This window comes from Heptranchias perlo, chromosome 6 (assembly GCF_035084215.1).
Source record: "Heptranchias perlo isolate sHepPer1 chromosome 6, sHepPer1.hap1, whole genome shotgun sequence".
Lineage (NCBI taxonomy): Eukaryota > Metazoa > Chordata > Chondrichthyes > Hexanchiformes > Hexanchidae > Heptranchias > Heptranchias perlo.
In genome coordinates, this window is record NC_090330.1 from 45,908,744 (window position 1) to 45,935,341 (window position 26,598).

The 26,598-nt window shown below is 41.4% G+C and overlaps 1 protein-coding gene across 1 annotated transcript in view; it reads right to left on the reverse strand.

The window, feature by feature from the left end:
• Nucleotides 1-26,598, reverse strand: part of LOC137322520 (neuronal PAS domain-containing protein 2-like) — a 112,748-nt gene that overhangs the window by 28,370 nt on the left and 57,780 nt on the right. Inside the window, exons 5-14 of the mRNA XM_067985447.1 lie at nt 24,556-24,645; nt 22,845-22,965; nt 20,314-20,427; nt 11,145-11,263; nt 9,045-9,127; nt 6,197-6,303; nt 3,299-3,446; nt 2,116-2,200; nt 1,766-1,895; nt 1,390-1,496 (exon numbers count right to left, since the gene is read on the reverse strand). Coding sequence (XP_067841548.1) covers nt 1,390-1,496; nt 1,766-1,895; nt 2,116-2,200; nt 3,299-3,446; nt 6,197-6,303; nt 9,045-9,127; nt 11,145-11,263; nt 20,314-20,427; nt 22,845-22,965; nt 24,556-24,645 — 1,104 coding nt within the window. The remainder of the gene's footprint in view (nt 1-1,389; nt 1,497-1,765; nt 1,896-2,115; nt 2,201-3,298; nt 3,447-6,196; nt 6,304-9,044; nt 9,128-11,144; nt 11,264-20,313; nt 20,428-22,844; nt 22,966-24,555; nt 24,646-26,598) is intronic.

Below are 26,598 nucleotides of genomic sequence, written 5' to 3' on the forward strand. Positions count from 1 at the left end.
TCGACCTTTAATAAGGTTTTCGATAGGGTGAATAGAGAAAGGCCATTTCCACTGGTTAGGGAATCAGTGATAAGGGGTCATCAATTTAAAATTGTAACTATGAGAGTGAGGAGTGAAGTGAGGAGAAATGTCTTTACACAGAGAATTGTTAGAGCATGGAATGCTTTGCCACCAGAAGTAGTTGAGGCACAGACCATTGCAACTTTTACAAGAAATGTGGATAAATATTTGAGGGACCTAGTGGTTGAGGGCATAGTGGCTAATGGTGGGGCAAAGGTAGGGCACAAGAGGGCTGAGATAAGGAAACGGAGAGTTTGAAGCAGGCGGTTGTAGGGCTGGAGGATGTTTATAGATGGGAAGTGGTGAGGTCATGAGGGGATTTAGAGGCAAGGACAAGAATATTAAATCAAAAGCAAAATACTGCAGATGCTGGAAATCTGAAATAAAAACAGAAAATGCTGGAGAAGCTCAGCAAGTCTCTGTTTCCTGTCATTTAGCCAATTCTGTATCCATGTTGATATTTCCCCATTTATTCCATGGGCTGCAATTTTAATAGCAAGCCTACCATGTGGCACTTCATCAAACGCTTTTTGAAAATCCATATACACCACATTAACTGCATTGCCCTCATCTACCCTCTCTGTTACCTCATCAAAAAACTCTTAGCAAGTTGGTTAAACATTATTTGCCTTTAACAAATCCGTGCTGGCTTTCCCTAATCAATCCACACTCGTCCAAGTGACTGTTAATTCTGTCCCAGATTATCGTTCCCAAAAGTTTCCCCACCACCGAGGTTAAACTGACTGGGCTATAGTTGCTGGGTTTATCTTTACACCTTTTTTGAACAAGGGTGTAACATTTGCAATTCTCCAGTCCTCTGGCACCACTCCCGCATCTAAGGATGTCTGGAAGATTATGGCCAGTACCTCCGCAAATTCCCCCCATACTTCCCTCAATATCATGGGGTGCATCCCATCCGGACCAGGTGACTTATCTATTTTAAGTACAGCTAGCCTTTCCAATATCTCTTCTTTCTCAATTTTTAGCCCATCCAGTATCTTAACCATATCTTCCTTTACCGAGATTCTGGTAGCAGCTTCTTCCTTGATAAAGACCGATGCAAAGTACTCATTTAATGTCAAATTAAAGCCTATGGGTGTTTGGTAGCACCCAGACCTCTTTGGCCATAAATTCAGCATCTGTTTGTCACAAAAGATCACTACATTGAACAAATTCTCCTTCTACCACTCTACCAATTTTGGTGATTTTAAGGATTATCTTCTTGCGGCAATGAATTTTTAATTAGTGAACAACATTTTTTTTAATGTTTTCTAATACCAGTTGTTCATCATTACTAAATAATGTTGCCAAATTATGGCAAATCCCCACCTGGTTGGCGGCAGGTGGATGTTGGTGTATTCCTAGATCTTGTTGCACTGCTGGTGTGGTCTGCAAGGATGGAGCACTAGACTCTGAGAGTAGTTTGCTTTGGGTTGCTGAGAAAGAAATTAGACACCAGGTTTAAATTATACATATACTCACAAAATACACTCACAATTTCTAAATACGTAGGACCAGATTAATATTTTGATTATACATATAAAATAATTAATGGAAAAATCAATATCAGAAAAATATCAAAATCAACTATTTGAAGCATATTGTAAATTTTTGATTACAGATTTCTACTGGTGTAAACAATCAATGTAGTAAAATGGAAAAATTACCCCATATGGTTCCCAAAGTGAGAAAAAAAAACACCTACATGCAGATTCTGACACCGAGGTATGAGATGATTTGTGTGAGCTCGGAGATGATGAAGATGGTGATGGGCTGCCAGTAAGCACTTCAAATGTTTTAACGTGCTGTTGAGTATCAAGTCTTGAGTCATGTCCCTGTACAGAATAACAACAGAAGAATGTATCACAGGTGTCAGCAAATTATTGTTTCCATTATGCCACCTGCAATGGTAATAACGATTGTTTTCAATATGTTCACAAATAATATTAAAATGGACTTAATATTAGCATTAATAAAGATATACAGACTCTTTCACAATGACAAGTATATAAAGCAGATTACCAGAATTGTGAAGTGTTTCACCTTTCTTATTACCTTAATCGTTGAAGAACCAACAACCTCTGCAGAGGTATCATCCAAACTGATATCTTGCCGACGCTGTGCTCGAACCTCTGCATAGCTGTAGTGATATTAGGGGGGAAAAAATCAATATAAAGAAAATCTAAAGAAAATAAAACTGAAGGTACCTGAAATACAAATATATCTTATAGAGTATTTTGTATCTGTTATACAAATCATAACTTTTCCCAGCAACTCAAGTGATTCATTGCTTGTTTTCTAGCCAGAAGCCATGCGTTTTTATCCCAGGGCTACCTATCACTCAAACTGACGGTCTCATTTGGACAACTTTCATCAGTTCATGGTCAGGCAAGATATGGAAGGTAAAACAGAAAGAACACGGCCCACGTCCTCTTTTTTGTGGAGGCTGGGAATGCTCTGCTAACTGCAGAGTCAGCGACATTCCACAGTGCAGACTACTCTTCCCGCTGCACTGGTACCAGCAAGTAGTCTGTGAGGAAAGAAGGGAGAAAAGCAAAAAAAAAGCTCAGGAAAATATTCTAATTAACAAGTTACTAAAATGTATTTATTATGGCTATTTTCTTCTGGTACTCCGGCTAATCTGACCAATTTCTCCAGGCTACTTTTGCTGATAAGCAACCTTGAAGGAACAAAGCAACATTAATCAGGTGTCCTTAAACGTCAAAGGCCAGGACATACACCAAGCTGTTTGTTGTGCAACTAAATGTATGTTATGTACCTCTAGCTTTCAGTTTTATGCCAGTATAAAAATATCTGCTCTACTGATGAATGACAGAATGGTTTTGCTGTTACTCTCTTTGAAAAGACAAAATTCTTTACTTTTCTAGTATACAATATTGCTTTTTTCAACTGTAAATATATATTTTTGGTTACCTGACCTTATGTTATCAACAATTTCAATATCATTGATAATTAGTTTATAATGAATCTCCAAATATAGGGAGTTCCTCTGGTCTCTTTGTGTTAGCAATATTGTGAACATAGAGAGAAGATTTCCTATGTTCAGAATTTCTAGCAAATTCATAAAAAGTGTTCTAAAAGAATGTGTTTATGATTTCACTAGTAATAGTTAATCAGCAAACATTTCTACTTTGTTTATAATGTCACTAACACATAGAAACCAGAGGAAATCTTCCCCCATAGTTATTACACCTTCCAATCAATGCTTTTTTCATACCTCACTAATGTATGTGTGCATACAATAAACTCTGGTTTGGAGTTCCACTGATGATAGGTAATGTAGTAGCGGGTTTGAAGCCAGATCCACTGTTGTCCTTTAGTTAGGAACCGATAACAGCAAGACTTTCCCTTACCGAACTGCATCACTGTAGAAAACAAAAAGCATCTCTCTCAAGTTTTTTTTAAGAACATTACTATTATTATGCACATATACATCAACTTTCCTTTATAACAGATGTGTTTTTATGATATAACAGAACCACTCAAAGTGCCAGCTAAGTTTATGGAGAGTACTTTTTGTTCAAATTGTTTCCTCATTTTATAAAGGACATTAGTGAACCAGTTGGGTTTTCATGAAAATCCGTTAACTTCATGGCCACTTTTTAAAATTATATTAGCATTTTATTTCCAGATTTTTTAAAACTGAATTCAAATTCTCAAACTGCCATGGTGGGATTAGAACTCACATTCTCTGGATTATTAGTCCTGGCCTCTGGATTACTAGTGCAGTAACATAACCAGTACACTACTGTATCACCATCAAGGAGTGATCCAGAGCAGCTCCACTAAAACCAATGGAAGCTACAACTTTGGAGTGGCTGAGAACTGTTCCAAAGTTTCCCAATCTGGGAAAGCCTGCTGCTGAAGAAGTATTCTGCATCACTAGCTAGTGGTGTACTTTCCCAGTGTTCAGCTCTGCATTGGCTCTCAGGCTAGTCTTAAATTGGGACCCCTATTGCTTTCAATTCTGCATTCGTGATATTACTGGAGCAGCAAAGAAGACCCAACCTGGCAGTTGCTGTAGTGAAAAAAAAATGCCAGTTAAGATATTTATAACTACTGTGTGCATTTTGTTTCAATAGAGACCGCAGAAGTACTTTGAACAAAAAGTGTTTCCCCATGATTTTCCTTTCTCTTTAACAAAGCGGACTTCACGTCACTATTAAGTCAGTTGAACAAAATTGTTTATGCAGTGTAAATCTGGAGTAAAAAGTTATTAACACTGTCTGGCTACAGTTAACTCTTACTGAGGTAAAGTCAGTATGGAATGCTTAAACACGGCAAGAGAAAAATTTGCTCAAATAGTGTTAACACTAGAGAGAAAACTCACTAATCCTGCACTCTCAACGGGGAGCTGTTATCAAAGGAAGCTCGGGATGGAGATTGAGCTACAACAATGTAGCAGTGGTTCTCTGACCTGCACTCCCTTTTAGTGTGGCTCACTATTGGGAGCACAGGATCGGTGAAATTACCCTGTAACTCTGACCTAAAACCAATATCAATGGTATAACTTGCAAAGTAGAACACAAGGTTCATTCTGGCTCTGGAAGTTTCAAATCGTTCTATAAATTTTACTCTAATCTATGTGTGAGGCATATTGGTAAATATTTTTTACAATTCTCTATTAGAATCATAGAAAGGTTACAGCACGGAAGGAGGCCATTCGGCCCATCGAGTCCGCGCCGGCTGTATGCAAGAGCAATCCAGCAAGTCCCATTCCCCCACCCTATCCCCATAACCCTGCAAATTTTTTCCTTTCAAATACTTATCCAGTTCCCTTTTGAAGGCCATAATTGAATCTGCCTCCACCACCCCCTCGGGCAGAGCATTCCAGATCCTAACTACTCGCTGTGTAAAAAAGTTTTTCCTCATGTCCCCTTTGGTTCTTTTGCCAATCACCTTAAATCTATGTCCTCTGGTTCTTGACCCTTCTGCCAATGGGAACAGTTTCTTTCTATCTACTATGTCTGGACCCTTCATGATTTTGAATACCTCTATCAAATCTCTGTTCCAAGGAGAACAATCCCAGCTTCTCCAGTCTATCCACGTAACTAAAGTCCCTCATCCCTGGTACCATTCCAGTAAATCTCTTCTCTAAGGCCTTCACATCTTTCCTAAAGTGCGGTGCCCAGAACTGGACATAATACTCCAGCTGTGGCCGAACCAGTGTTTTATAAAGGTTCATCATGACTTCCATACTTTTGTATTCTATGCCTCTATTTATAAAACCCAGGATCCCGTATGTTTTTTTAACCGCTTTCTCAACCTGCTCTGCACCTTCAACAATTTGTGCACAGATACCCCTAGATCTCTCTGTTCCTTTTAGAATTGTGCCCTCTAGTTTATATTGCCTCTCCTCGTTCTTCTACCAAAATGTATCACTTCGCATTTATCTGCATTAAATTTCACCACTACTCTCTGTTTCCTGTCACTTAGCCAATTCTGTATCCATGTTGCTACTGCCCTCTTTAGCCACAATCTTGATGACAAGACTACCATGCAGCACTTTATCAAAGTCCACACACACCACATCAACTGCATTGCCCTCACCCATCCTCATTAAAAACTCAGGTTAGTTAAACATGATTCGCCTTTAACAAATCCGTGCTGGCTTTCCCTAATCAATCCAAACTAGTCCAAGTGACTGTTAATTCTGTCCTGGATTATCATTTCTAAAAGTTTCCCCCACACTGAGGTTAAACTGGCTGGCCTATAGTTGCTCGATTTATTCTTACACCCTTTTTGGAACAAGGGTGTAACATTTGCAATTCTCGAGTCCTCTGGCACCACCCCCGTATCTACAAATGACTGGAAGATTATGGCCAGTACCTCTGCAATTTCCACCTTTACTTCCCTCTGCAACCTAGGATGCATCCCATCCAGACCGGGTGATTTATCTACTTTAAGTACAGCTAGCCTTTCTAGTACCTCATCTTTATCAATTTTTAGCCCAGCCAGTATCTCAACTGTATCTTCCTTTACTATTCCTTTTTTAGATTTGAAAAAGCTACATTATTTTGTGCTCCAGATTCCAAGTCCAACGCTAACAGACTAATCCCAAATATCTGTCAACAGCAAAGATTTTTATTATCACTTTTTTCAGTATGATACATACACTGTTGATGGCACCTTGCTAGCTGCTCCAGATCATCTACATGGTAATAATCATAACCCGAAGTACCCAGGACTTCAAATGGCAAATAACCTATGATCGGTGGAGCCCTGTAGTTAGAAAGAGTATTTGATTACACAATGTAAGCAGCACTTAGTAGCAACTGCCAAACTGTTTGGACAGTGCCTGGAAATGAAGCAAACAAACTTAGTTTCTTGAACTAGACTTCTACACAACGCATCTGATCATGAGCCAAATAGAATTGAGACTTGGTAGCAATTTCCAACGCAGCATTAAGAATTTGCATGAGGATTGCATATAGATAGACTATCCAATGTTAAAAAAATTCTACAAGCTATCTGTGAACATTTTCATGTAGCACAATATATAAAGTCTTTATTTTAGCCTCCAACTAATCAAAAAAGTTTGTAAAAATCACTACTAATTGCAGTTAAACTGAAATTGGCATTTTTAAAATATTATATGACGTTCAGGTACGATGTGGCTGGAATTATCTGCAATATGTTTTATGAACTTAATTCTGGTAGCTTTTGGAAGCATATAAACACTTAAAGAAAATGTACTCAGATGCCAGTGGATGAAACATATATTTCCCATAGGTCAAGCTTCTTGAGGATTCCTGCTCTTTTGCTGCCTTACTAGGCATCTTCATCAAACTTTGCCCCAGTGTAGTTAAGGTGGCAATTACCATCTCAGTGAGCTGAATGATTGTAAGTGAAGAGGGCTTGATGTTATTATAGAGTTTGTAGATCATAGAGCAGAGGCAGATTGTCAAAATCATGCACAATCTTTCTTAAATTATTGACCTGGACTTCAAATTATTGACTTGGAGTTCTGTACACATTTGCTCTGATTTGGCCACTATGGGGAATTAACCACTGTAGAGCATGGCATTATCACAAAATAAAATCACTGTTGACAACATCGATAAAGTCACTGATGAAGATAAGGAACAGAGTGGGACCAAGTTTCCAGGGAATCCTTTTGCTAGATATTGCAATAATATAGCAAATGCTAATTTAATGTCACGTAATATATGTTTCCCATTAGGAAGTTGTGCACCCAGTTCAACAACTTGTCTGATCTAACTCAAAGGGAGTAATTTACCAAGTACACACTGCCACATATTAGAAAATTGCAGGTGTGCTGCCGATGATTTCCAATATGTGTTGCTAGTGGGCGAGGTTCCCTACCAGCACAGCGTGCTCGGAAGTTATCCCCAAACGTGTCAGCTTAGGCTCAGTGGATCTCCTCTTTTCCCTGAATCAGAAGATTGTGGGTTCAAGCCCCACTCCAGAGACTTGAGCACATAATACATAATCTAGGCTGAAACTGCAGTACTGTGTAGTACTGAAGGAGTGCTGCACTGTCAGAGGTACCATATTTCGGATGAGACGTTAAACTGAGGCCCCGTCTGCCTTCTCACGTGGATCCTATGGCACTATTTGAAGAAGAGCAGGGGGAGTACTCCCAGTGTCCTTGCAGTTTTATATCCCTCAATGAACATCACTAAAACAGATTATCTGGACATTTATCTCATTGTTGGTTGTGGGATCTTGCTATGTGAAAATTGGCTGTCGAGTTTCCCTACAATACAACAGTGATTACACTGCAAAAGTACTTCATTGCTGTAAAGCGCTTTGGGACATACTGAGGACTTAAAAAGCACTATTTTAATGTGAGTTATTTCTTTCTTTCAATTTTACAATGTCCCATCAAGTAAAATGTTGAGGGTTGCTGCTCTGTTAGTGCAGGGTATTTCTGAAGCTTGAGACTAAATGTGTTATAAGTTAATCAATTTGCTCTGAAGTCAAATTGGCAATAAAAGAAAATGATGAAAATCTAAAGAAAAAAATATACCAACTTCAATTGATCTATTTAAATTACATAGAATCATACAGCACAGAAGGAGGCCATTCAGCCCACCCTGCCTGTGCCGGCTCTTTGAAAGAGCTATCCAATTAGTCCCACTCCCCTGATCGTTCCCCATAGCCCTGAAATTTTTTCTCCTTCAAGTATTTATCCAATTCCCCTTTGAAAGTTACTATTGAATCTGTTTCCACCACCACCCTTTCAAGTAGTGCATTCCAGATCTTAACAACTCGCTGCGTAAAAAAATTCTCCTCACCTCCCCTCTGGTTCTTTTGCCAATTACCTTAAATCTGTGTCCTCTGGTTACCAACCCTCCTGTCAGTGGAAACAGTTTCTCCCTATTTACTCTATCAAAACCCCTCATAATTTTAAACCTCCCCTTAACCTTCTTTGCTCTAAGGAGAACAATCCCAGCTTCTCTAGTCTCTTCACCTAACTCGCTCGTCCCTGGTACCATTCTAATAAATCTCCTCTGCCCCCTCTCCAGGGCCTTGATATCCTTCCTGAAGTGTGGTGCCAGAATTGGACACAATACTCCAGCTGCAGCGTAACCAATGATTTATAAAGGTCTAGCATAGCTTCCTTGTTTTTGTACTCTATGACTCTATTTATAAAGCCAAGGATCCCATATGCTTTTTTAACAGCCTTATCAACTTGTCCTGCCACCTTCAAAGATTTGTGTACGTAAACCCCCAGGTCTCTCTGTTCCCGCACTCCTGTTAAAATTGTACCACATAATAACAATATTGGAATTAATATTTGGTTTAGGTATTCAGCAAAATGTAAACTTACAAAGGAAATTAAACTTCCTATGCAAGGAAATTTACAGTGTTACTTTTCCTTCCAGGAATAGAACACAAACAAACTGTTTCCAAAACTACTTCTTGTGCCAGTACCAGGTTGGCAATTATGAGCTGGTTAGTTCTACATTCATCATAAAAATAAAATTCTCACTAACCTGTGGTCTAGAAATAAAAATTTCCACTCCAAGCTATGCCTAGAAGTAAATTCTTCTAAAGGCTCTTCAATTATGCACATCTCCTGTATTGAAATAAACCATTGTAAACAGTTAAAAGTGGCAGAATTTTACATAAAAGTTTTTAATTCTACATTTAATAATTATGTAAATCAATGAACTTTAATATTTAGCATGGTTATGTTTCAAAAAATATCCTTTTTTTAAACTTTCAGAATAAATCTACAATGTAGACAATTGACAAAACAAAGATGAATATCATTTCTTAGTGTTGTATGTTTTGTTCTATTGCTTAGATATCCATGAATAAAGCCTTCATTATTGAATAAACAGCGGGTCCTCACCAAGACATACAGAGGCAACACTTCCTGCTTAGGTTTCCTCTACATATAAAAAACTTCTATACAATTATGCAGAAAAACATGCAAAGCATGATCACAGATGGTCTAATGACTTCAATGGAAATAAAAATCGGGAGAGATGTAAAACGGGCTGCCGACTCGCTATCACCGGTTTTACACAATCGCACAAAGTCAGGATATGCCCCATGATGTTTAGTTTGTTCTGTGATATAGCTGACCTGGGACTGACTTAATGTTGACACTGGATCCAAAAAGTGGAAAAATAGAGCAGAACGAAGCTGGATCATAACTGGTGATCTCATCACCTGCTCTTAAAGTATTAATAACCTCTTATTCATGCTTTTGTCACCTCAAGACTTGATTATTCTAATATTCTCCTCACTGGCTTCCCTTTGTCCATCCTCCATAAACTCCAATTGGTCCAAAACCTGTGTCCTGTCCTGCACAATACCCGCGCGCCCATCAGCCCTGTCCTCATGGACCTACACTGGCTCCCTACCCCTAATGCAATAAATTTAAAATCCTCATGTTCGTCTTCAAATACCTCCGTGGCCTCGCTCCTCTGCAACCTCTTCCAGACTTACTTCCCCTTCTGCTCTCTATCGATTTTCCAACTCTGCCCACCTGTTCATTCCCCCTCACTTTGCCCCTCCGTCAGTGGCAGAGCTTTCTGCTGCCTCAGCCCTGCTTTCTGGAACTCCCTCGCTTTATCTCTGCCCACTCATACTCAGTCCTCTCGAACACTAATAAACCCAACACGGAATTCAGCAGTAACTTCTTTACCCAAAGAGTGTTAAGAATGTGTAATGTGTTACCACAAAGAGCAGTTGAGGAAAATAGCATAGATGCATTTAAAGGGAAGCTGGATAAGCAAACGAGGAAGAAAGGAATAGAAGGGCGATACGGTTAGAGGAAGTAGGGAGGGAGGAAGATAGACCAGTTGGGCTGAATGGCCTGTTTCTGTGCTGTAGACTCGATGTAACATACTCTGGCTCACTGCCCACCTCTCCATCTCTTTGTCCTTTAAAAACCTTCTCAAAACCTATCTTTTCACCCAAACCTTCCATCACCCCTCCTGCTCAATGTTCACTTCCTCTTCTATTACTCTGTAAACCTTGGGATGTTTTATACATTAAAGATACTTTATAAATTCAAATTATTATTAATAAGCATTGAAATCAATAATTCCTAATGTCATTAATCTGGTCCACAATACAGACTAAAATTCAGAATTAGTTCCCCAGTACGTATATAATACAAATTCACTAAAAAAAAATCATTTTAAAAACATTAAAAAATCAAGAATGCTTAAAAAAGCAGTGGTATTTAAATTTAGCCAGTAGTGAAATTCAAACAGCATCGCCTAGAAATTCATTGACGCCGCTTGTAAAATGGGCGCCTAAGCGTCCGCACCCGAAATGCACCAAAGCGTTGCACATTCTTACCATATCGGTAAAGGCTGAAGTATAGGCATCCAGGAAACTGTTGTTGCCCCCTGCTCAGCCCCCTCCCGATCATCTCCCACTCCTTCCCAGGACCTTCCTGAAATTTAAATCCACTTCACTGGCGAGCTGCCTTGGGCCACACAGCAGGTGTATTTAAATGAGGCCCGAGGCCCAATATCAAATGTGTCTCAGGCCTTTCTGATCCGGTGCAGGGAATGATCCCTGGCAAGCCTGCAGGTCGGTGATACCCAATTTCACTCCCCATATGTACTCACTTTAATGAACTGAGGTGTTGCTAGACGGACGGTCGCTACAAAACACATCTGTTCATCTACTGTTGTTTGGAACGTCCTTTGAACAGCACCTTCAAAACCATTACAAGAGGAGCTAGGCACTAAAATTAGAAAAAAGAAAAAGAACATTTCTACCTATGGGTTATACCAGAATGTAATAAATGTATTCAATCTTATTAGCAGAAGCAACATGGGGCAAATCCTAAGTGTGATATTTTCAGTATCAGCCACATATATGAGGCTTTGCCTCATGCCAAAATCACAAAACCAATAAGCTGCATCCATTGCAGGGGCTTTTTGGAGGTGACCTGGTCACGTTTTAATCCAAATCTGCTGTCCTGTTACCGCTGTTATGACTACTGTATGAAGCCTCACCAAGAAAGGTAAGCTTTGAAGTCTAAATAAATTCTGGTGACCAGCTCAACTGCTATTCCTATTTTAAGGACCAAAAAGAATTGATGGTTTTGTCAACTACTTTCAATCATTAAAAATCACCTGGCTACATGGCACATAGGGAGGACACGGGGTTTCAGCTTGATTTTTTTGTCAATGATCGAGTGACCACTCTTCTGGTTTTGAAGCAGACTGTCCACTTTGGGGTAGGTGGCCAGCTGGTAATTTTGAGAAGTGAAAATCAATGGAAAAGTCCAATTTTACAATGCGTAAGTGTGAAATGGGGGTCAATTGTGCATGCAAAAAATAGTCAACTCGCACTTGTGCGAACACAATAGGGGTAATTTTTGCATTCATGCAAACGTAAGTAGACTGTTTTGTGTGATCGCCTCTCTCCCTCATTTTGTCCCTTTACAGTCTTTTAAATGGCCTGCCTTTGTCCAGCTTTGGGACTGGCAAAATGGTGGCCCCCTCAGTTGCCAAAAACAAAATAAACACAAAATAGTGACATTGTACTAATATATTACTGTAGGATTAAAATGTATAAAGTACAAACATGAGTGGTTTGCTATTCTATTTTCAGCTCACATCTGTAATAGTTACAGAGGGAGAAAAATTCGAAAAGGCCCGACAGACCCTATGCAGGCAGGACTCAAATTTGGACCCACTGGAGCACCTACCTGCAATCAGCCTTCCTTTCCAGGCCTTGCATGTGGAATCAATGCAATTCGCACTTCCCCCACCAGAGGGAGCTCAATCTCTTAAAGGGAGGATGTTTCTTAGAAATCTCTTAAAGGTAACTGGTACCTATTATTTGCTGAAAATAACAGTCTACTGTCTGCACGGAGTATGAACGGAGATCAGACATCGCACACGTAAAACACAGATGTAGATCCCATCCCTATGTTTACACACTGATGAGTTATGTTAAAACATTGAATAAAGGTTGCGCACTACTAAATCCCACATCCTCCAATCTGAGTTGGTACCAGGTCAGCGAGAGTGCATGCACCAAGGATCTCTGCTGTTGCACTAGAAACCTTGGGTGCAAGAGGTGGACAGAAGGAGGGACATCCTATATCCGCGGGGGGGGGGGGGGGGGGGGGGCGCAAGAGGCCCTCCAGACATATACTCAAAAGGCAGCGGGAGGCAGTAGGAGACAAAGTCAATGCCAGGCGCAGAGCATCATGAACACAGATGCAGTGCAGGAAGAAGTTCAATGCTTTGACAGGAGTGGTCAAGGTGAGTGAGGTCAACTGTCAAGTGGCGTCTCCTACCAACTGCACCACGCACTACACCCCCCATCACCCACATACCAACAAACTCTTTCCATCAGTACTCAACTCTTCCAATCAGATTCTTCCTCTCACTCTTACATATTACCACTATTTCAAGCTGCCCACCCACAACTCACAGGCCACACACACTGGCAGCTATTCAACCATGACAGGTGCACCACCTCGACACACATCCCGCTTTCTTGCAGGAGAAGGTGGCGCATATCAAGAGGTAGCAAGTGGCCGTGGCATTTAGCCCCTCGAGCCAGTTCCACCATTCAATGAGATCATGGTGGACCTGTGACCTAACTCCATATACCCGTCTTAGCCCCATATCCCTTAATACCCTTGGTTCACAGAAATCTATCAATCTCAGATTTAACTTTCACAAGTGAGCTAGTATCAACTGCCGTCTGCAGAAGAGCGTTCCAACCGTCTCCCAACCTTTGCGTGTAGAAGCATTTCCTAACTTCACTCCTGAATGTCCCGACTCTAAACTGTTAGGCTATGTCCCCGCGTCCTAGTATTGAAGTCTAAGAGACCTCCAAAAACAGTTACAAATCCAGCCACTAACCTGTAAATCCTGCATGGTCCCTTTAAATAGCCCTGGTGGGGGGTTCTCCAAGCACTCTAAGACACGTTCAGATGGTCGGGGTTAAGACTGTGCGTTGAGTCCCAAAATGGTGGATATCATTTTGAATCAGCGTTGCTCACTGATTGAAACCATTTCTCCCTACATTACATGACTCCAGTGTTCGTTATCTTCACCTGCTCTAACTCCTATACCAAGATGGCGTCTGGCGCACGTCACGCAGGAAACATACGTGCGCATCCAATATGCCATCTTGGATGTCGGAGAGGCCGTGTAGCGCCAAAACGGGCGCTACATGGCCCAATTTAGCACCCAGAATGTTTAGTGGCTGTCTCTCTATTAATTCTAAATCTGTCACCTTCGTGACACAAGTGCGCACAGAAAGTCTTGATCCGACATCGGGAGTTAGAGTTTGAGTTTGAGTGGTTTTTAGGCGAGCTGTGGGTGGGGCGATCAGGCCGCCTTCATGAAGGACCCAAAGAAAATGGTGTCAGATGGACTGGGAGTAGGAACAGGGCGGTAAGTACAGCACAGCAATTTTCGAGGCTACCGCCCTGCTCCAGCCCAGTGGAGGCAGCCAAAATCAGGCCCCGGCTACGAACTGTATCCAGCTAGATCAGCTCCCATTATTCTGTTTTATAGTTCAGTCCTGGAACCAAAAAAGGCCTCAACTATGGAAAGCAAGTTCCCAAGAGTCGACAATCTTGTAAATTCCCCTCCTTGAAGACTTGAGCGGGCATCCTGTAAATTTCATATGAAATTACTCTAGTCAGCTTTATTAATATAAACTATTCAGGGACTTAACTATAAATCAGTAAATGGTTTATGTGCATCAAAATATATGCATCTCTACAGCATTCTGACTGGGTAGTTTTATCAGGATTCCAATATTTTCAAAGTGGTCTGTGAAGCTGGCAAATTTGAGCATGAAAGTTAGACTAAAACAAATGACCTGTTAATTGTTAAGTAACCATGGTGCCGATTTTTGTTTTGGGTGCACACACACATGATAACGGAACAAACATCAGTCTGACTTACATCTGGCCATGTTATCCATAGTCTACATTAGTCAACAAATGAAACAGTCCTTAATTAAAAGTGCTTTGCAGTGCATTGGTCATTATCTCACCAATACCAAAGAGATTTTATTACTTAATCCCCTTCCTCTCACCATTTAGAATGATTTTTATCTCTTTAGATGTGTGAGTTCTCTGGAGCAGAATTTGTTTTTGATTTGTGGTTGTGGTAAAACAAAACTTTTAGCATGCAGAACTGACCAGAACAATTGTTCACATATCCTGGTATATTCTTTAAAATTTATGTGCAGTTTCATATGCTAAGCTTTTCTGCATTATGGTATTGGCTGGCACATCCTCTCAATTTAATTAATAATACAAACTCATGTGTTTCAGCCTATGTAAGTACAAAGAAATTACATTTTGATTCATATATAAATCAGCCAATGTGATGAAATAAATATAGTTCTTTTCTAAGCAATTACATGATAAAAATGCATTTGTATCCTTCAAAGGAAATATGGAATTAAAATGCAAGAAAAAGCTAGCCGTAAGAATTAATATACTGCTTTATAAAAAATTACATGTCCACTTCTAATGCCAGTATTCCCTCTGTATGCCTAGTTTTCAAAACAATACTTCAAAAAAGCTGCTACTGATGCTGACCTATTTGGAACATGGCCATATGTTTTTGAAAATCTGTTCTCAGCAGCCATCTCTGACAAACAGTTTTCTGTACAGTCCAGTAAAACAGGCAGACTGTTTTATTGGCACAAAACTGCGTTGGCAAACTTTTTTTTCCAGGTCAAGCATAGTCAGTATATTAAATTTTCCTAATGAATAAACTCTATCTACATAAACAATTATTTACTCAAGTAATTGAAGTCTGCAATGTTGACATAGTCATTTGTAGGTAAATGTTAATGATTAAACATACTGCACGCAAACACAGTCTCTCACTACACACATGCACGTCAATATTGAAAAGAATAAACCCCCAAACAAGGACAGGAGAGCATTCTGGAGTGGCAGGGTGCACATCCACACCTTTGATCCCCCACACACTGAGTCCCTGTTCTGAGATGTGCCACCACGAGGCGAGTGTTTTCTTTATGGAGCGAAGGGAAATTGTAGGGAGAGTCAGCTCTACACGCTAGTACCCAATCTAGAGGAACACTGGTGGAAGCTAATTGACAACACATCCTCTTAGATGTAGGTTCTAGGAGGCAGGAGATCATTGGAAAGGAAAAGTGGCACTCACACATATCTCTGTAGGTAAGTGAACTACAGAATAGGGTAGTGAGCCTTACGAGCCAGGAAGTTCTGAGAATTTATCACTATTTTTTATCGAATTAGCAGGTTTCAGGGCAGAAGTGGAAGCACCGCAAAAGGCTTTGGTGTTCCTTTAGGCTAGGAAAATAAAGGAACAAAGATCCCCACTCCGAATCATTATCCAGTGCCTTTGCTGGAGAAATAAGCATGTGTGGATGTCAGGCGAGGGCAGAATTGGGCATGACGGTGATGCCTCCCGGAATGAATAGCCAGTTGCCGCTCACTTTCTGGGCTGATGCATGAAGAAAGTGCACTTGGACAAAGTACCAAGGCACCCATGGAACCATACCCAGCATGAATCATTGGGGCAGAAATTGCTTGCAAAATAACGGTGAGCTCAACAGTGCTCACCGTAGTTAATGGTAAAATGGAGGAGCAAGTTCTGGCATTCACATATGTGCAGTTAAACACGGAAATCCAGAACTTGGTCCTCCTGGTTCACATTAAAAGGATATCACCGGCTGCAATCAACAGAATCAACGGACCACGCCAACTTGCTCTTATGCCCAGCTGGAAAGTAACTAATATCGCCACAAAACAAGTATGCTTAAAAATACCAGGTCTAAACTAAGTTTTAATGACTGCCAAACAACTAAAAATTAACTTTTAAAAAGGTGGAGTCTCATTACTCCTTATTTTAATAGTTTTTAGTTGTTAAAAAAAATGTTAAATTAAAAAATTATTTTTTTTTTTACTTTTCCCTCTGTCTCTTATTTAATTCAATTATTTCTTACCCTCTCTTTCTTTCGCTGTCTATAACTGTTTTACAATGATTTTAATGTTGTACCTTTCACTTCCTGGTTTTAACGTTGGAAGCCTGCAGAGAGTTACGCAGCTTGTCAAAAATGCTGCAAGCTGATTGGTCGAGGGGAGAGATCACTCCTCTTATTTCTCCCACAGGTCCTAGCTACGCGTGAACTGACGCTGAGCTCTTCTCCGCTTCCTATTCGAGGAAGTGCTCAAAGAAAAGAACGCGGTAAGTTAGTGGGTTAGTATAAATCGATGGAGCGGCGAGCAGTGTTGGTTTGCTGCTCCAAGCAATTTCTGGAGGGAACGTGGGAAACTAGAAAGAAGAAAATTATGGATAGAGGTAAAAAAAAACTTTCAGACTTTTAACCCTAAAAAAAACTACAAATCAGTTTGTGTAATCATCATTTTGGTCTTAGGTACACGTATTGTTAGGGAAGAGTCTACGATAGTTGAACTTACTTTTCATATGTGAACTTACCTTTTCCTATAAATTCTGACCCTTTGTATTAAGTGACAGTAGCTGTCATTGTCATTGACATTAACATGCTGGCTTTTTAATGCAGGATCACAGATATTCTGCTGTGATTTTAGTCAAGATTTCCCTTTTTATTTTGATGGCACTCCAATGTGCTACAAGTACAACCAAAATCCAAGACTAAATGGCGCACTACAGAAAGTAATCTTTAAAAACAAACAGACTTCAAATCCTCTCTAGTACAATGTCTGGCCTAGTTACTTTTATTTTGCTTGGAATCAAACACTAGTTTTCCAACAGATTTTTTTTAAAAGATTCTTTTAATGCAAATATAGCTGGTTAAAGATTTCATCATCAATGAACTTGACTTACAAAGCCTTTTCAAGGTTTCTTTCAGTGCAACTTGTGACATATAGGGGTTTATATTGGATGCACTGCAGCAACTCGCCAAGGCTTCTTCGACAGCACCTCCCAAACCCGCGACCTCTACCACCTAGAAGGATAAGGGCAGCAGGCGCATGGGAACAACACCACCTGCACGTTCCCCTCCAAGTCACACACCATCCCGACTTGGAAATATATCGCCGTTCCTTCATTGTCGCTGGGTCAAAATCCTGGAACTCCCTTCCTAACAGCGCTGTGGGAGAACCGTCACCACACGGACTGCAGCGGTTCAAGAAGGCGGCTCACCACCACCTTCTCGAGGGCAATTAGGGATGGGCAATAAATGCCGGCCTTGCCAGCGACGCCCACATCCCGTGAACGAATAAAAAAAAAAAATTTTTTTTTAAAATAACCCCCGAAACCGGGCACGGGGGTCGCGGTGTGCAATTAACCCATGCCCGGTAGTTGAGATGCAGGCAGCATGTAACATTTGTGCTGCCTGGTGATTTACCTAATAGCTGTTAGCAGTCAAGCCCAGCTGCACTGTTGAGTCGCTGCTCACCAGCAGGGGGCTCCGATATTGCGGGTGGCTAGCACCACTTAAAGGCATGCTGCACCTCTTATTTGCAAAATATAAGACAAGGGTCCGCATGGAGTCTGATAGGAGATCAGACATCGCACACGTAAAACACAAATGCAGGCCCCATCCCTATGTTTACAAATTGTTGAGTTATATTAAAACATTGAATAAAGGTTGCACACTACTAAATCCCACATCCTCCAATCTGAAAACCAGACCCCACCAATCTGCTGATCGAGTTTGTACTAGGCCTGCGAGAGGGCGTGTACTAAGGTTCTCTGCTGATGCACTAAAGACCTTGGTGCAAGAGGTGGACAGAAGGAGGGGCATCCTATATCTGCGGGGTTGGGGGGGGGGGTGCAAGAGGCCCTCCAGACATATCCTCCTGAGGCAGTAGGGGACAAAGTCAATGCCAGGCGCATAGCACCACAAATGTGGATGCAGTGCAGGAAGAAGTTCAATGATTTGACACGGGTGGTCAAGGTGAGTAAAGTTAACTGTCAAGTGGCATCTCCTACTAACTGCACCACTAGCCGCATCCACTGCTCCACACACTACACCCCCCCAATCACCCACCTACCAACAAACTTTTTCAATCAGTACTCAACTCTTCCAATCGGATGCTTCCTTTCACCTTCACACATTACCACTGTTGCAAGCCCCACACCCACAACTCACAGGTCACACACACTGGCAGCTATTCAACCATGACAGGCACATCACCCAAACATCTTGCAGGACATTCACCGACACACGTCTCACTTTTTTGCAGAAGGTGGCGCATAACAGGAGGCAGCAAGTGGCAGTGGATCCAAGGAACATGAACCTGCTGTTCTCTCTCATGATGACAGCATTCCTATCCCACCTCTGCCACTCTGCCAGTGCCTATGCTGTTGCCTGTCAGCTAGCCAGCCCACTCCCTGCAGAGTATTGAAACTTTATTATAGGAACATAGGAAGATAGGAACAGGAGTAGGCCATTTAGCCCCTCGAGCCTGTTAAGAACATAAGAAGAAATAGGAGCAGGAGTAGGCCATATGGCCCTTCGAGCCTGTTCCGCCATTCAATGAGATCATGACCTAACTTGAGATCTGTGACCTAACTCCATATAAACGCCTTAGCCCCATACCGCTTAATACCTTTGGTTAACAAAAATCTGTCAATCTCAGATTTAAAATTAATAATTGAGCTAACATCAACTGCCATTTGGAGAAAAGCGTTTCAAACTTCTACCACCCTTAGCATGTAGAAGCATTTCCTAACTTCACTCCTGCAAGTCCTGGCTCTAATTTTTAGGCTATGTCCCCTCGTCCTAGTGTTCAAGTATAGGAGATCTCCAAAAATAGGTACAAATGCGTCAGCAGCCAATAGCAATTATCCAGCAGCTAACTTGTAACTCCTGCATGATCCCTTTAAATAATGCTAGTGGTGGTGGGGGGGGGGGTCCTCCATGCTGTTTATGACCTGTTGAGCTGTGCGAGGTTAAGATGGTGCGTTGGCTGGAGTGTTGAGTTCCAAAATCGCATCTGTCCCTTTAAATCAGCGCTGCACACTGATCTACCGCATATTCTCCCCACTTTACATGCTGCCGGCGTTCGTTATCTGCGCGTGGGCAAACGCCTTTACCAAGATGGCGTCCGGCGCACATCATGCTAGAAGTGTGCGCTCGCATTCCAAACGCCAATTTAGGTCCTTAGGAAGTCACTTAGCGCCTATAAAACAGGTGCTACGCGGCCCAATTTATAATCCATAGTTTTGTGCATTTGGATTCGGCTGGATTTTCTGCCCATTGACAGTGCAAAATCTAGTCCTATACGATCCTCTTGATTCTTAAATGAAATTTTCTTTGTAATTTCTCTCTCCATATGACCCTCAAGTTGTTTATATGCCATGGTACAGAAATAGTGCAAAGAACCTATTTCAAATATTTTGAACTTACAGCATCCAAGTAAAAAAAAATTAAAATATTTTACTGCCTGCTAATATAAAGCTTAATGACTTTCAACCTGTTTTTATGATCAATATTCCCTCACTTTACTTGGTTCGTCAGTCTGTCTACATTTAGCTTACATGTCAATCTTTTAGCATGAAACCTGACGCATTTATGACCATATTAAATTTATTTATGTGCACTTCGATAATTCCTAGAATAGAATATTAGCAAAATAAATTATGTGGCTTAATGATTTAGTTATTGCAAATTAATCCTTTCTTCTTTCTGCCCCATCTTTTAAACCATTTACTTTTCTACTTTTTGTGTTCTTGTGCAAGTTACAATTTGTGTGTTTTGCAAACTAATTTTTAAGCATTTATCCTTATATATAATACATCATAACTACATCCCAACACTTACCACTGTCATAAGACTGAAAATTTCCAACAAATCTTAGATATTCATAGGTAGGAGGTTCCTTTTGGTCCAATGTCCCTCGCAGCAGATGACAACAAAACTCAAAGTAGTTTTCAGCTTTAAATGAAAAATTAACATTGTTGCTTAAATGCAAGTTACATAAATGCAAGTTCTTTCCTTCTACATATACAACTAGGGCCCAAAATTATTGTTTGGGAGCCGGGGTACAATATGTGTAGCACACCCATGGGGAGCTGCAATTCACTGTAGAACGTGGATTCACCAGGTTTCCACCCCATGTATCATGCAGCCTAAATTCTGGATTGGAGGGGGGGTGCCAGGCAATTGAGTCTTCTGACCACCATCCCTAAATCCATTCACAGCTTTGGGGGCATGTCTAGGGGAGATCCCAGGCTACCTCAGCAATTCTGCCTTTAGAATAAAGGCTCCTGCATCCCTTCAGGGAAATGGGGCAAAAATGTTTAAGTGATCTTTGGCTTTTGTCACCACTCATCAGAGCAGCAGGCTGACTTTCAGATTTTCCAGCCAGCAGGTGGAATGTCTCCTCTGACTATTTAAATGACCCCTTTCTAATGATTTGGGTCAGGGTCCACGTCAATGAATACAGGCATCTTGGAGTCCCGCTCCTGGTGGTACCATACAGTTGCTGTGCTACCAAGGTAAACTGAGGTCAACTGAAGATGTACCAAGCAAAGGCAAGCTAGCATCTCAGGAGCTAGGAAACAAATTTAAGGGACAGAATGTCTGCAGCTTTTCACAGCCCCTCTAACAGCAAGTTATAGGGTAACATTGGGATATCGGTGCAGGGTGTTGGTAAAAGTCTGCAGGAAAAGGGGTATATTTGAAAAGGAACTGCAAATCTGTAATCAGGATGTCTTTCACACATTGCAATAAATAACTGACATAGCAGCACTCCTTTAGTACCGTACTGAAGTTTTAAACCTAGATTATGTGTTCAAGTCTCTGGAATGGGACTTGAACCCACAATCTCTGACTCAGTGACGAGGGTGCTGGAGCACAGCAGCCAGCAAACCTTCAGGCCTGAAAATCCAATGGGTGGTTAAGGAAAAATTTAGCCACTTATCTGATTTGTCCCTCTTCACCTTGCTGTCTGTCCCATTCAAACCCTGCCACTTCAGGAGGTGGGGGAGGGGCATCCAGGAGTGAGGGCCACTGCCATCATCTCGGGGTGTCACTATAAATAGGCAACCCTAGGTGCGCAAGAACATAAAATCGAGGCTGGAGCACCCCATCCTGTCTCATTACCATCTCAAGTGTAGGCCCGAATACACCCCTAGGTGGAAGCCCTGGAAATTCCAGGGCAACGTAAAGTGGGTGGAGAACTAACGTAATGGGCCTCCGCCTCCTTTTTCCTCTCTCCAACACCTAGGAAATGAGTGTTGGTCAGGCACGAGGGAGCCTATAGGTCTTCAGTTTCTCCTCCGGTGTCCTTAGTCACCTTCAGGGCTCCCAGGGTTCTATAATATAGGTTCCCTCCTATTCATCATTTATATCTTATCTCTTTGGTGTTATGATTTACAAGCACAGGGGTCAGTTTCCACATATGTACCCGTGGTTCTCATTTCTATCTCTCTGTCACCATCATCAACTCCAAGGCTATTGCTAATCTATCTTGTAAAAAAAAATCAAGTGCTGGCTGAATTGAAATTTCCTTCAGCTCAATGTCGACAAAACTGAAGCCATTCATTTTGGCTCCTGCCAGCAACAGTATGACCCTGTCTCCAATTCCATCAACCCCCCACCCACACTTGGCTGTCAGCCCAACCTGAATTGGTGGTATGCAACTTTGGCAACCTTGTTTGACCCTGAGCTGAGATTTCTACTCCACACCCAGTTATTGCCAAGACATGTTCTTTCATCTCCGGAATACTACCTGCTTACATTTCTATTTCTCCTCCACTGCTGCTGAAACCTTAATCGATACATTTATATCATAAGGAACCTCTTCTCACTTCTAGCCTTCACAAACTCCAGCTAATCAAAAACGCTGCTGTCCTCTACTGCAAAATCATGCACATCCAGCACCCTTATCTTTGGCAAACTGCACTGCATACCTGTGCCACAATAAATGGATTTCAATATCTCATCTTGAAATCCCTTCATGATCTTCCCCATCCTATTTCAGGGACATTCTCCACCCTTATGTCCCATCCTGCACCCTCTGCTTCTCTGTCTTTGCATTATTGTTCATTCCCTTTCCTTCACTCCACGGCCAATCTTTTAGTCACTCAGTCACCACAGCTGCCGCTTTCTGGAATTCCCTCCCAAAATCACTGCACCTTCACCCTTTGTGCTTTCAAAAGCCACCTAAAAACCCATCTGTTCAACAGTGCCTTTGCTCTCCCCCTCGAATTCCTTCTTTTTCCTGCTGCTCCCGTCTTCACCTTGAGAAGTTTTAATGTAGGGTGTGCTATACAAATGAAAGTCATTGTTGAAGGGATTAACCACTAAAATAATGGGTTACATAATCCTTTACGTACAAGGAAACTCACAGTTTAAATAGTCTGGCAAAACAGAGTCTGTCACTAATGTATGAGAGGACAACAGTTTATATATTTCTCCATGCTCCTGTTCTGGGAGGAAGTTTAATAAATTCTGATAGATAACATCAGACTAGAAGAAAGAGAAGAAAAGACACAATCAGTTTTGATACAATAATGTCACTAGTTGAAAAATCACCCTGAAAACACTGTTGTTGTGATAGCTTGAGGTTCTTGTTTATTGAATATAGAATAGTGTTAAATATCTTTGCTTTATCTTTTGAGAACTACTAAGTTGAATCCAAGGACAGTGGAATTTAAATATTTTTTGATTGTGTATAACTTTAACTATACTTTATTAGTTAAAAAATTGACAGCAATGCTTTAAAGGAAAAAATGAGTACCTTTTAAATGTCCAGTGCTCAAAGGGCTAATACATAGTTTGTCAAAGCTGTATAGTTGCTTTGACAAATTAAGTGGTGAGATCACATCTACACATTATACAGCAGTCTTCAGATTAGGACATTAAAATTCAGCTGTGAGAAACAGAAAAATCAATGTACAGGCATAAGTGTTGGAGGGGGCTGGAATACAAAGGAAAGGAAGCTTTGCTTCAGTTGTACAGAGCCCTGGTCAGATCCCATCTGGAGTGCTGCATTCAGTTTTGGGCACTGCACCTCAGGAAGGATATTCTTGGAGGGGGTACAGTGCAGATTCACCAGAATGATACCAGGGCTTAGAGGGTTAAATTTTGAGGACAGGTTACATAAACTTGGCTTGTATTCCCTTGAGTATAGAAGATGGAGGGGTGATCGAGGTCTGATCAAGGTGTTTAAAATGCTAAAAGGATTTGATAGGGTAGACACAAGAAACAATTTCCTCTGGTGAAGGGAATCAAGAACGTGGGGACATAATTTTAAAATTAGAACTCGGCCATTCAGCAGTGAAATTAGGAAGTACTTTTTCACACACAGGGTAGTAGAAATCTGGAGCTCTCTTCCCCCAAAAAAGCTGTGGATGCTAAGACAATTGGAGCTTTCAAGAAAGAGATTGATAGATTTTTGTTAGCTAAGGGTATCAAGGTATATGGAGCAAAGGCGAGTAAATGGAATTGAAGTGCAGATCACCCATGATCTAATTTAATGGCGGAACAGGCTCCAGGGGCTGAATGGCCTACTCCTGTTCCTTATGATCCTATGTTATGGAATCTGATAAATAAAAAAATGTTACTGCTATGCTCAATTTTAAAAGCAACACATAAACTTCAAATTAATTTTCAAAAAAGAGAGCAGCATTTCTGTCTCAAATTCTTTTAAAAAGGCACATTGTGAATTTCGCATATTGGTGCTGAATGTGTTTTATTTTGTAATACTTATCAATAGAAAATTATATTGTTACATGCTAAATGCTAGGAAATACATACATATTCTGAAAACTGCTAAGGGGTTCTTGATGAACTGAACTACTTTTAAAGTTTGGTCAGACTAGTCAATTAAAACATACATTGCTGTATACATTTCTGCATCTGAAATCTAATACCCCACAAAAATGAGATATTCACAGATTTATTAGTGTAAATTTTTAATCTGGTGTATTTTTAAAATGGAGCTCCAACACATAAGTTCTTTTTGATTTTTGAATTAGTGGCAGAGACTCCTACAGCAGTAACAAACTTATTTATGTTCAACAGAAAATTCTAGCTTCATAATATTACTTTACTCACCGGTAAATGCCCAAGTAGAGGTGTGATGCTATCAGAAACATAAATGATATTTCCATCTGTTGTTAGAGCTACGATGAAGCCATCCAACGCCTGCAAAGAGTGGGAAAAAAACACTAGCAGTCAGTTTTTTTCCAACAAAAGCAATTGTGTAGAGAACTACAGTGCTATTTCTCCATCGGAAATTTAAAAAATGTAAAGAGACTGTTTATTGGAAAACAACTTTTCAACACAATGATTTTCAACATATATAACAATAATTTGTATTGTTGCACAATTTGACATGTTATAAACTGATTGCTTTATTCCAGATCAAATGCACAATGCATTCTATTCTTGACAGATTCTTTTTAATGATGGCACAGTGCATTGGAGCACCAACATGCATTACCCCACTGAGTGGTGTGAATGCAACCTGAATCCAGTGACAGGCCTGACCTGACACCAGGGCCTAAATTTTAATCCCATGAACGGGTATGTTGGGGTTGGGTGGGAAGGTAAAAATTGTAAAAAACTTAAACCTGCCTCCAACCCGCCCACTTCTGATTTTAACAGATTCGGGACGAGGGGCTGGCAACCAACCCTCTCTCAGGAGGTGGGTCGGTCATTGAAAGCTTTCAAGGAGGCTGCAGGCCTCCATTTTTAATAGGTTTTTTATTTATAACTCCTGGGGGCCGGGATTCCCAGGCCTTCTGCTTCACGCCACGTAAGAGGAGACGCGAAGGCCGGAAACAGCAGGTAAGTGCCTTTGCTGCACTGCTTGTGGGCCCGGAGGAGCTGGAGTGCTTCCCCCATGCCCAACGAGCCTACCTGCAGCGACCACCCCCATGATCTCTGACCCTCCACCATGATTTCCAACCCTCCCCCATGATCTCCGCCCTCCCACGATCTCCGACCCCCCGATGACCGATCCCCGATGACCCCTGACCCTCCCGTTGATTCCCGACCCCCGATGATTGACTCCGATGACCGTCCCCTGATGACTCCTGATCCCCGATCCCCCCGATGACTCCCGACCCCCAATGGCTCTTAAATGACCTTCCGACCACATATCCGCTCCACCACCAAGACCGTCTAATTCCACCTCTATCAAAATCATAAGGACGTCTGGGAAACCCATACTTCTAGGTTTCCCCATCAGGAATTCCCCCCTCCCCGCCCTCTTCCTGGCTTTGGGTTAAAATTTACCCCCAGAAAGAAGCAGATGGGGAATCCTAGAAATCATTTCTGGCCTTAACACCTGACTTACACTGCACATTCGTACAAAGCCGAGAATGTTTCACACCAATGCAAAATTTGTAGTGTAAATGCACCCTTAAATGAGCTTCCGAACACATATCCACTCCATCACCAAGATTGTCTAATTCCACCTCCGTAACGTCGCCCGTCTCTGCCTCTGCCTCTGCCTCTGCCTCTGCCTCAGCTCATCTGCTGTTGAAACCCTTATCCATGACTTTGTTACCTTTAGACTCGACTATTCCAATGCTCTCCTGGCTGGCCTCCCATCTTCCATCCTCCATAAACTTGAGCTCATCCAAAATTCTGCTGCCCGCATCCTTACTCACAGCAAGTCCCGTTCTCTCATCACCCCAATGCTCACTAACTACATTAGCTCCCGGTCTGGGAAGGCCTCGATTTTAAAATTCCTATTTTCACCCTTGTTTTCAAATTCCTCCATGGCCTCGCCCCTCCCTATCTGTGTAACGTCCTCCAGCCCTACAACCCTTTGAGATCTCTGTGCTCCTCCAATTCTTGCCTCTTGTGCATCCCCGATTTTAATCGCTCCACCATCGGCGGCTGTGCCTTCAGCTGCCTTGGTCCTAAGCTCCGGAATTCCCTCCCAAGACCTCTCCACCTCTCTACCTCTCTCTCTTCCTTTAAGACACTCCTTAAAATATACCTCTTTTACCAAGATTTTGGTCACCTGTCCTAATACCTCCTTATGTGACTCGGTGTCAAATTTTGTTTGATAATCGCTCCTGTGAAGTGCTCCGGGACATTTTACTACGTTAAAGGCGCTATATAAATGCAAGTTGTTGTTGTTTT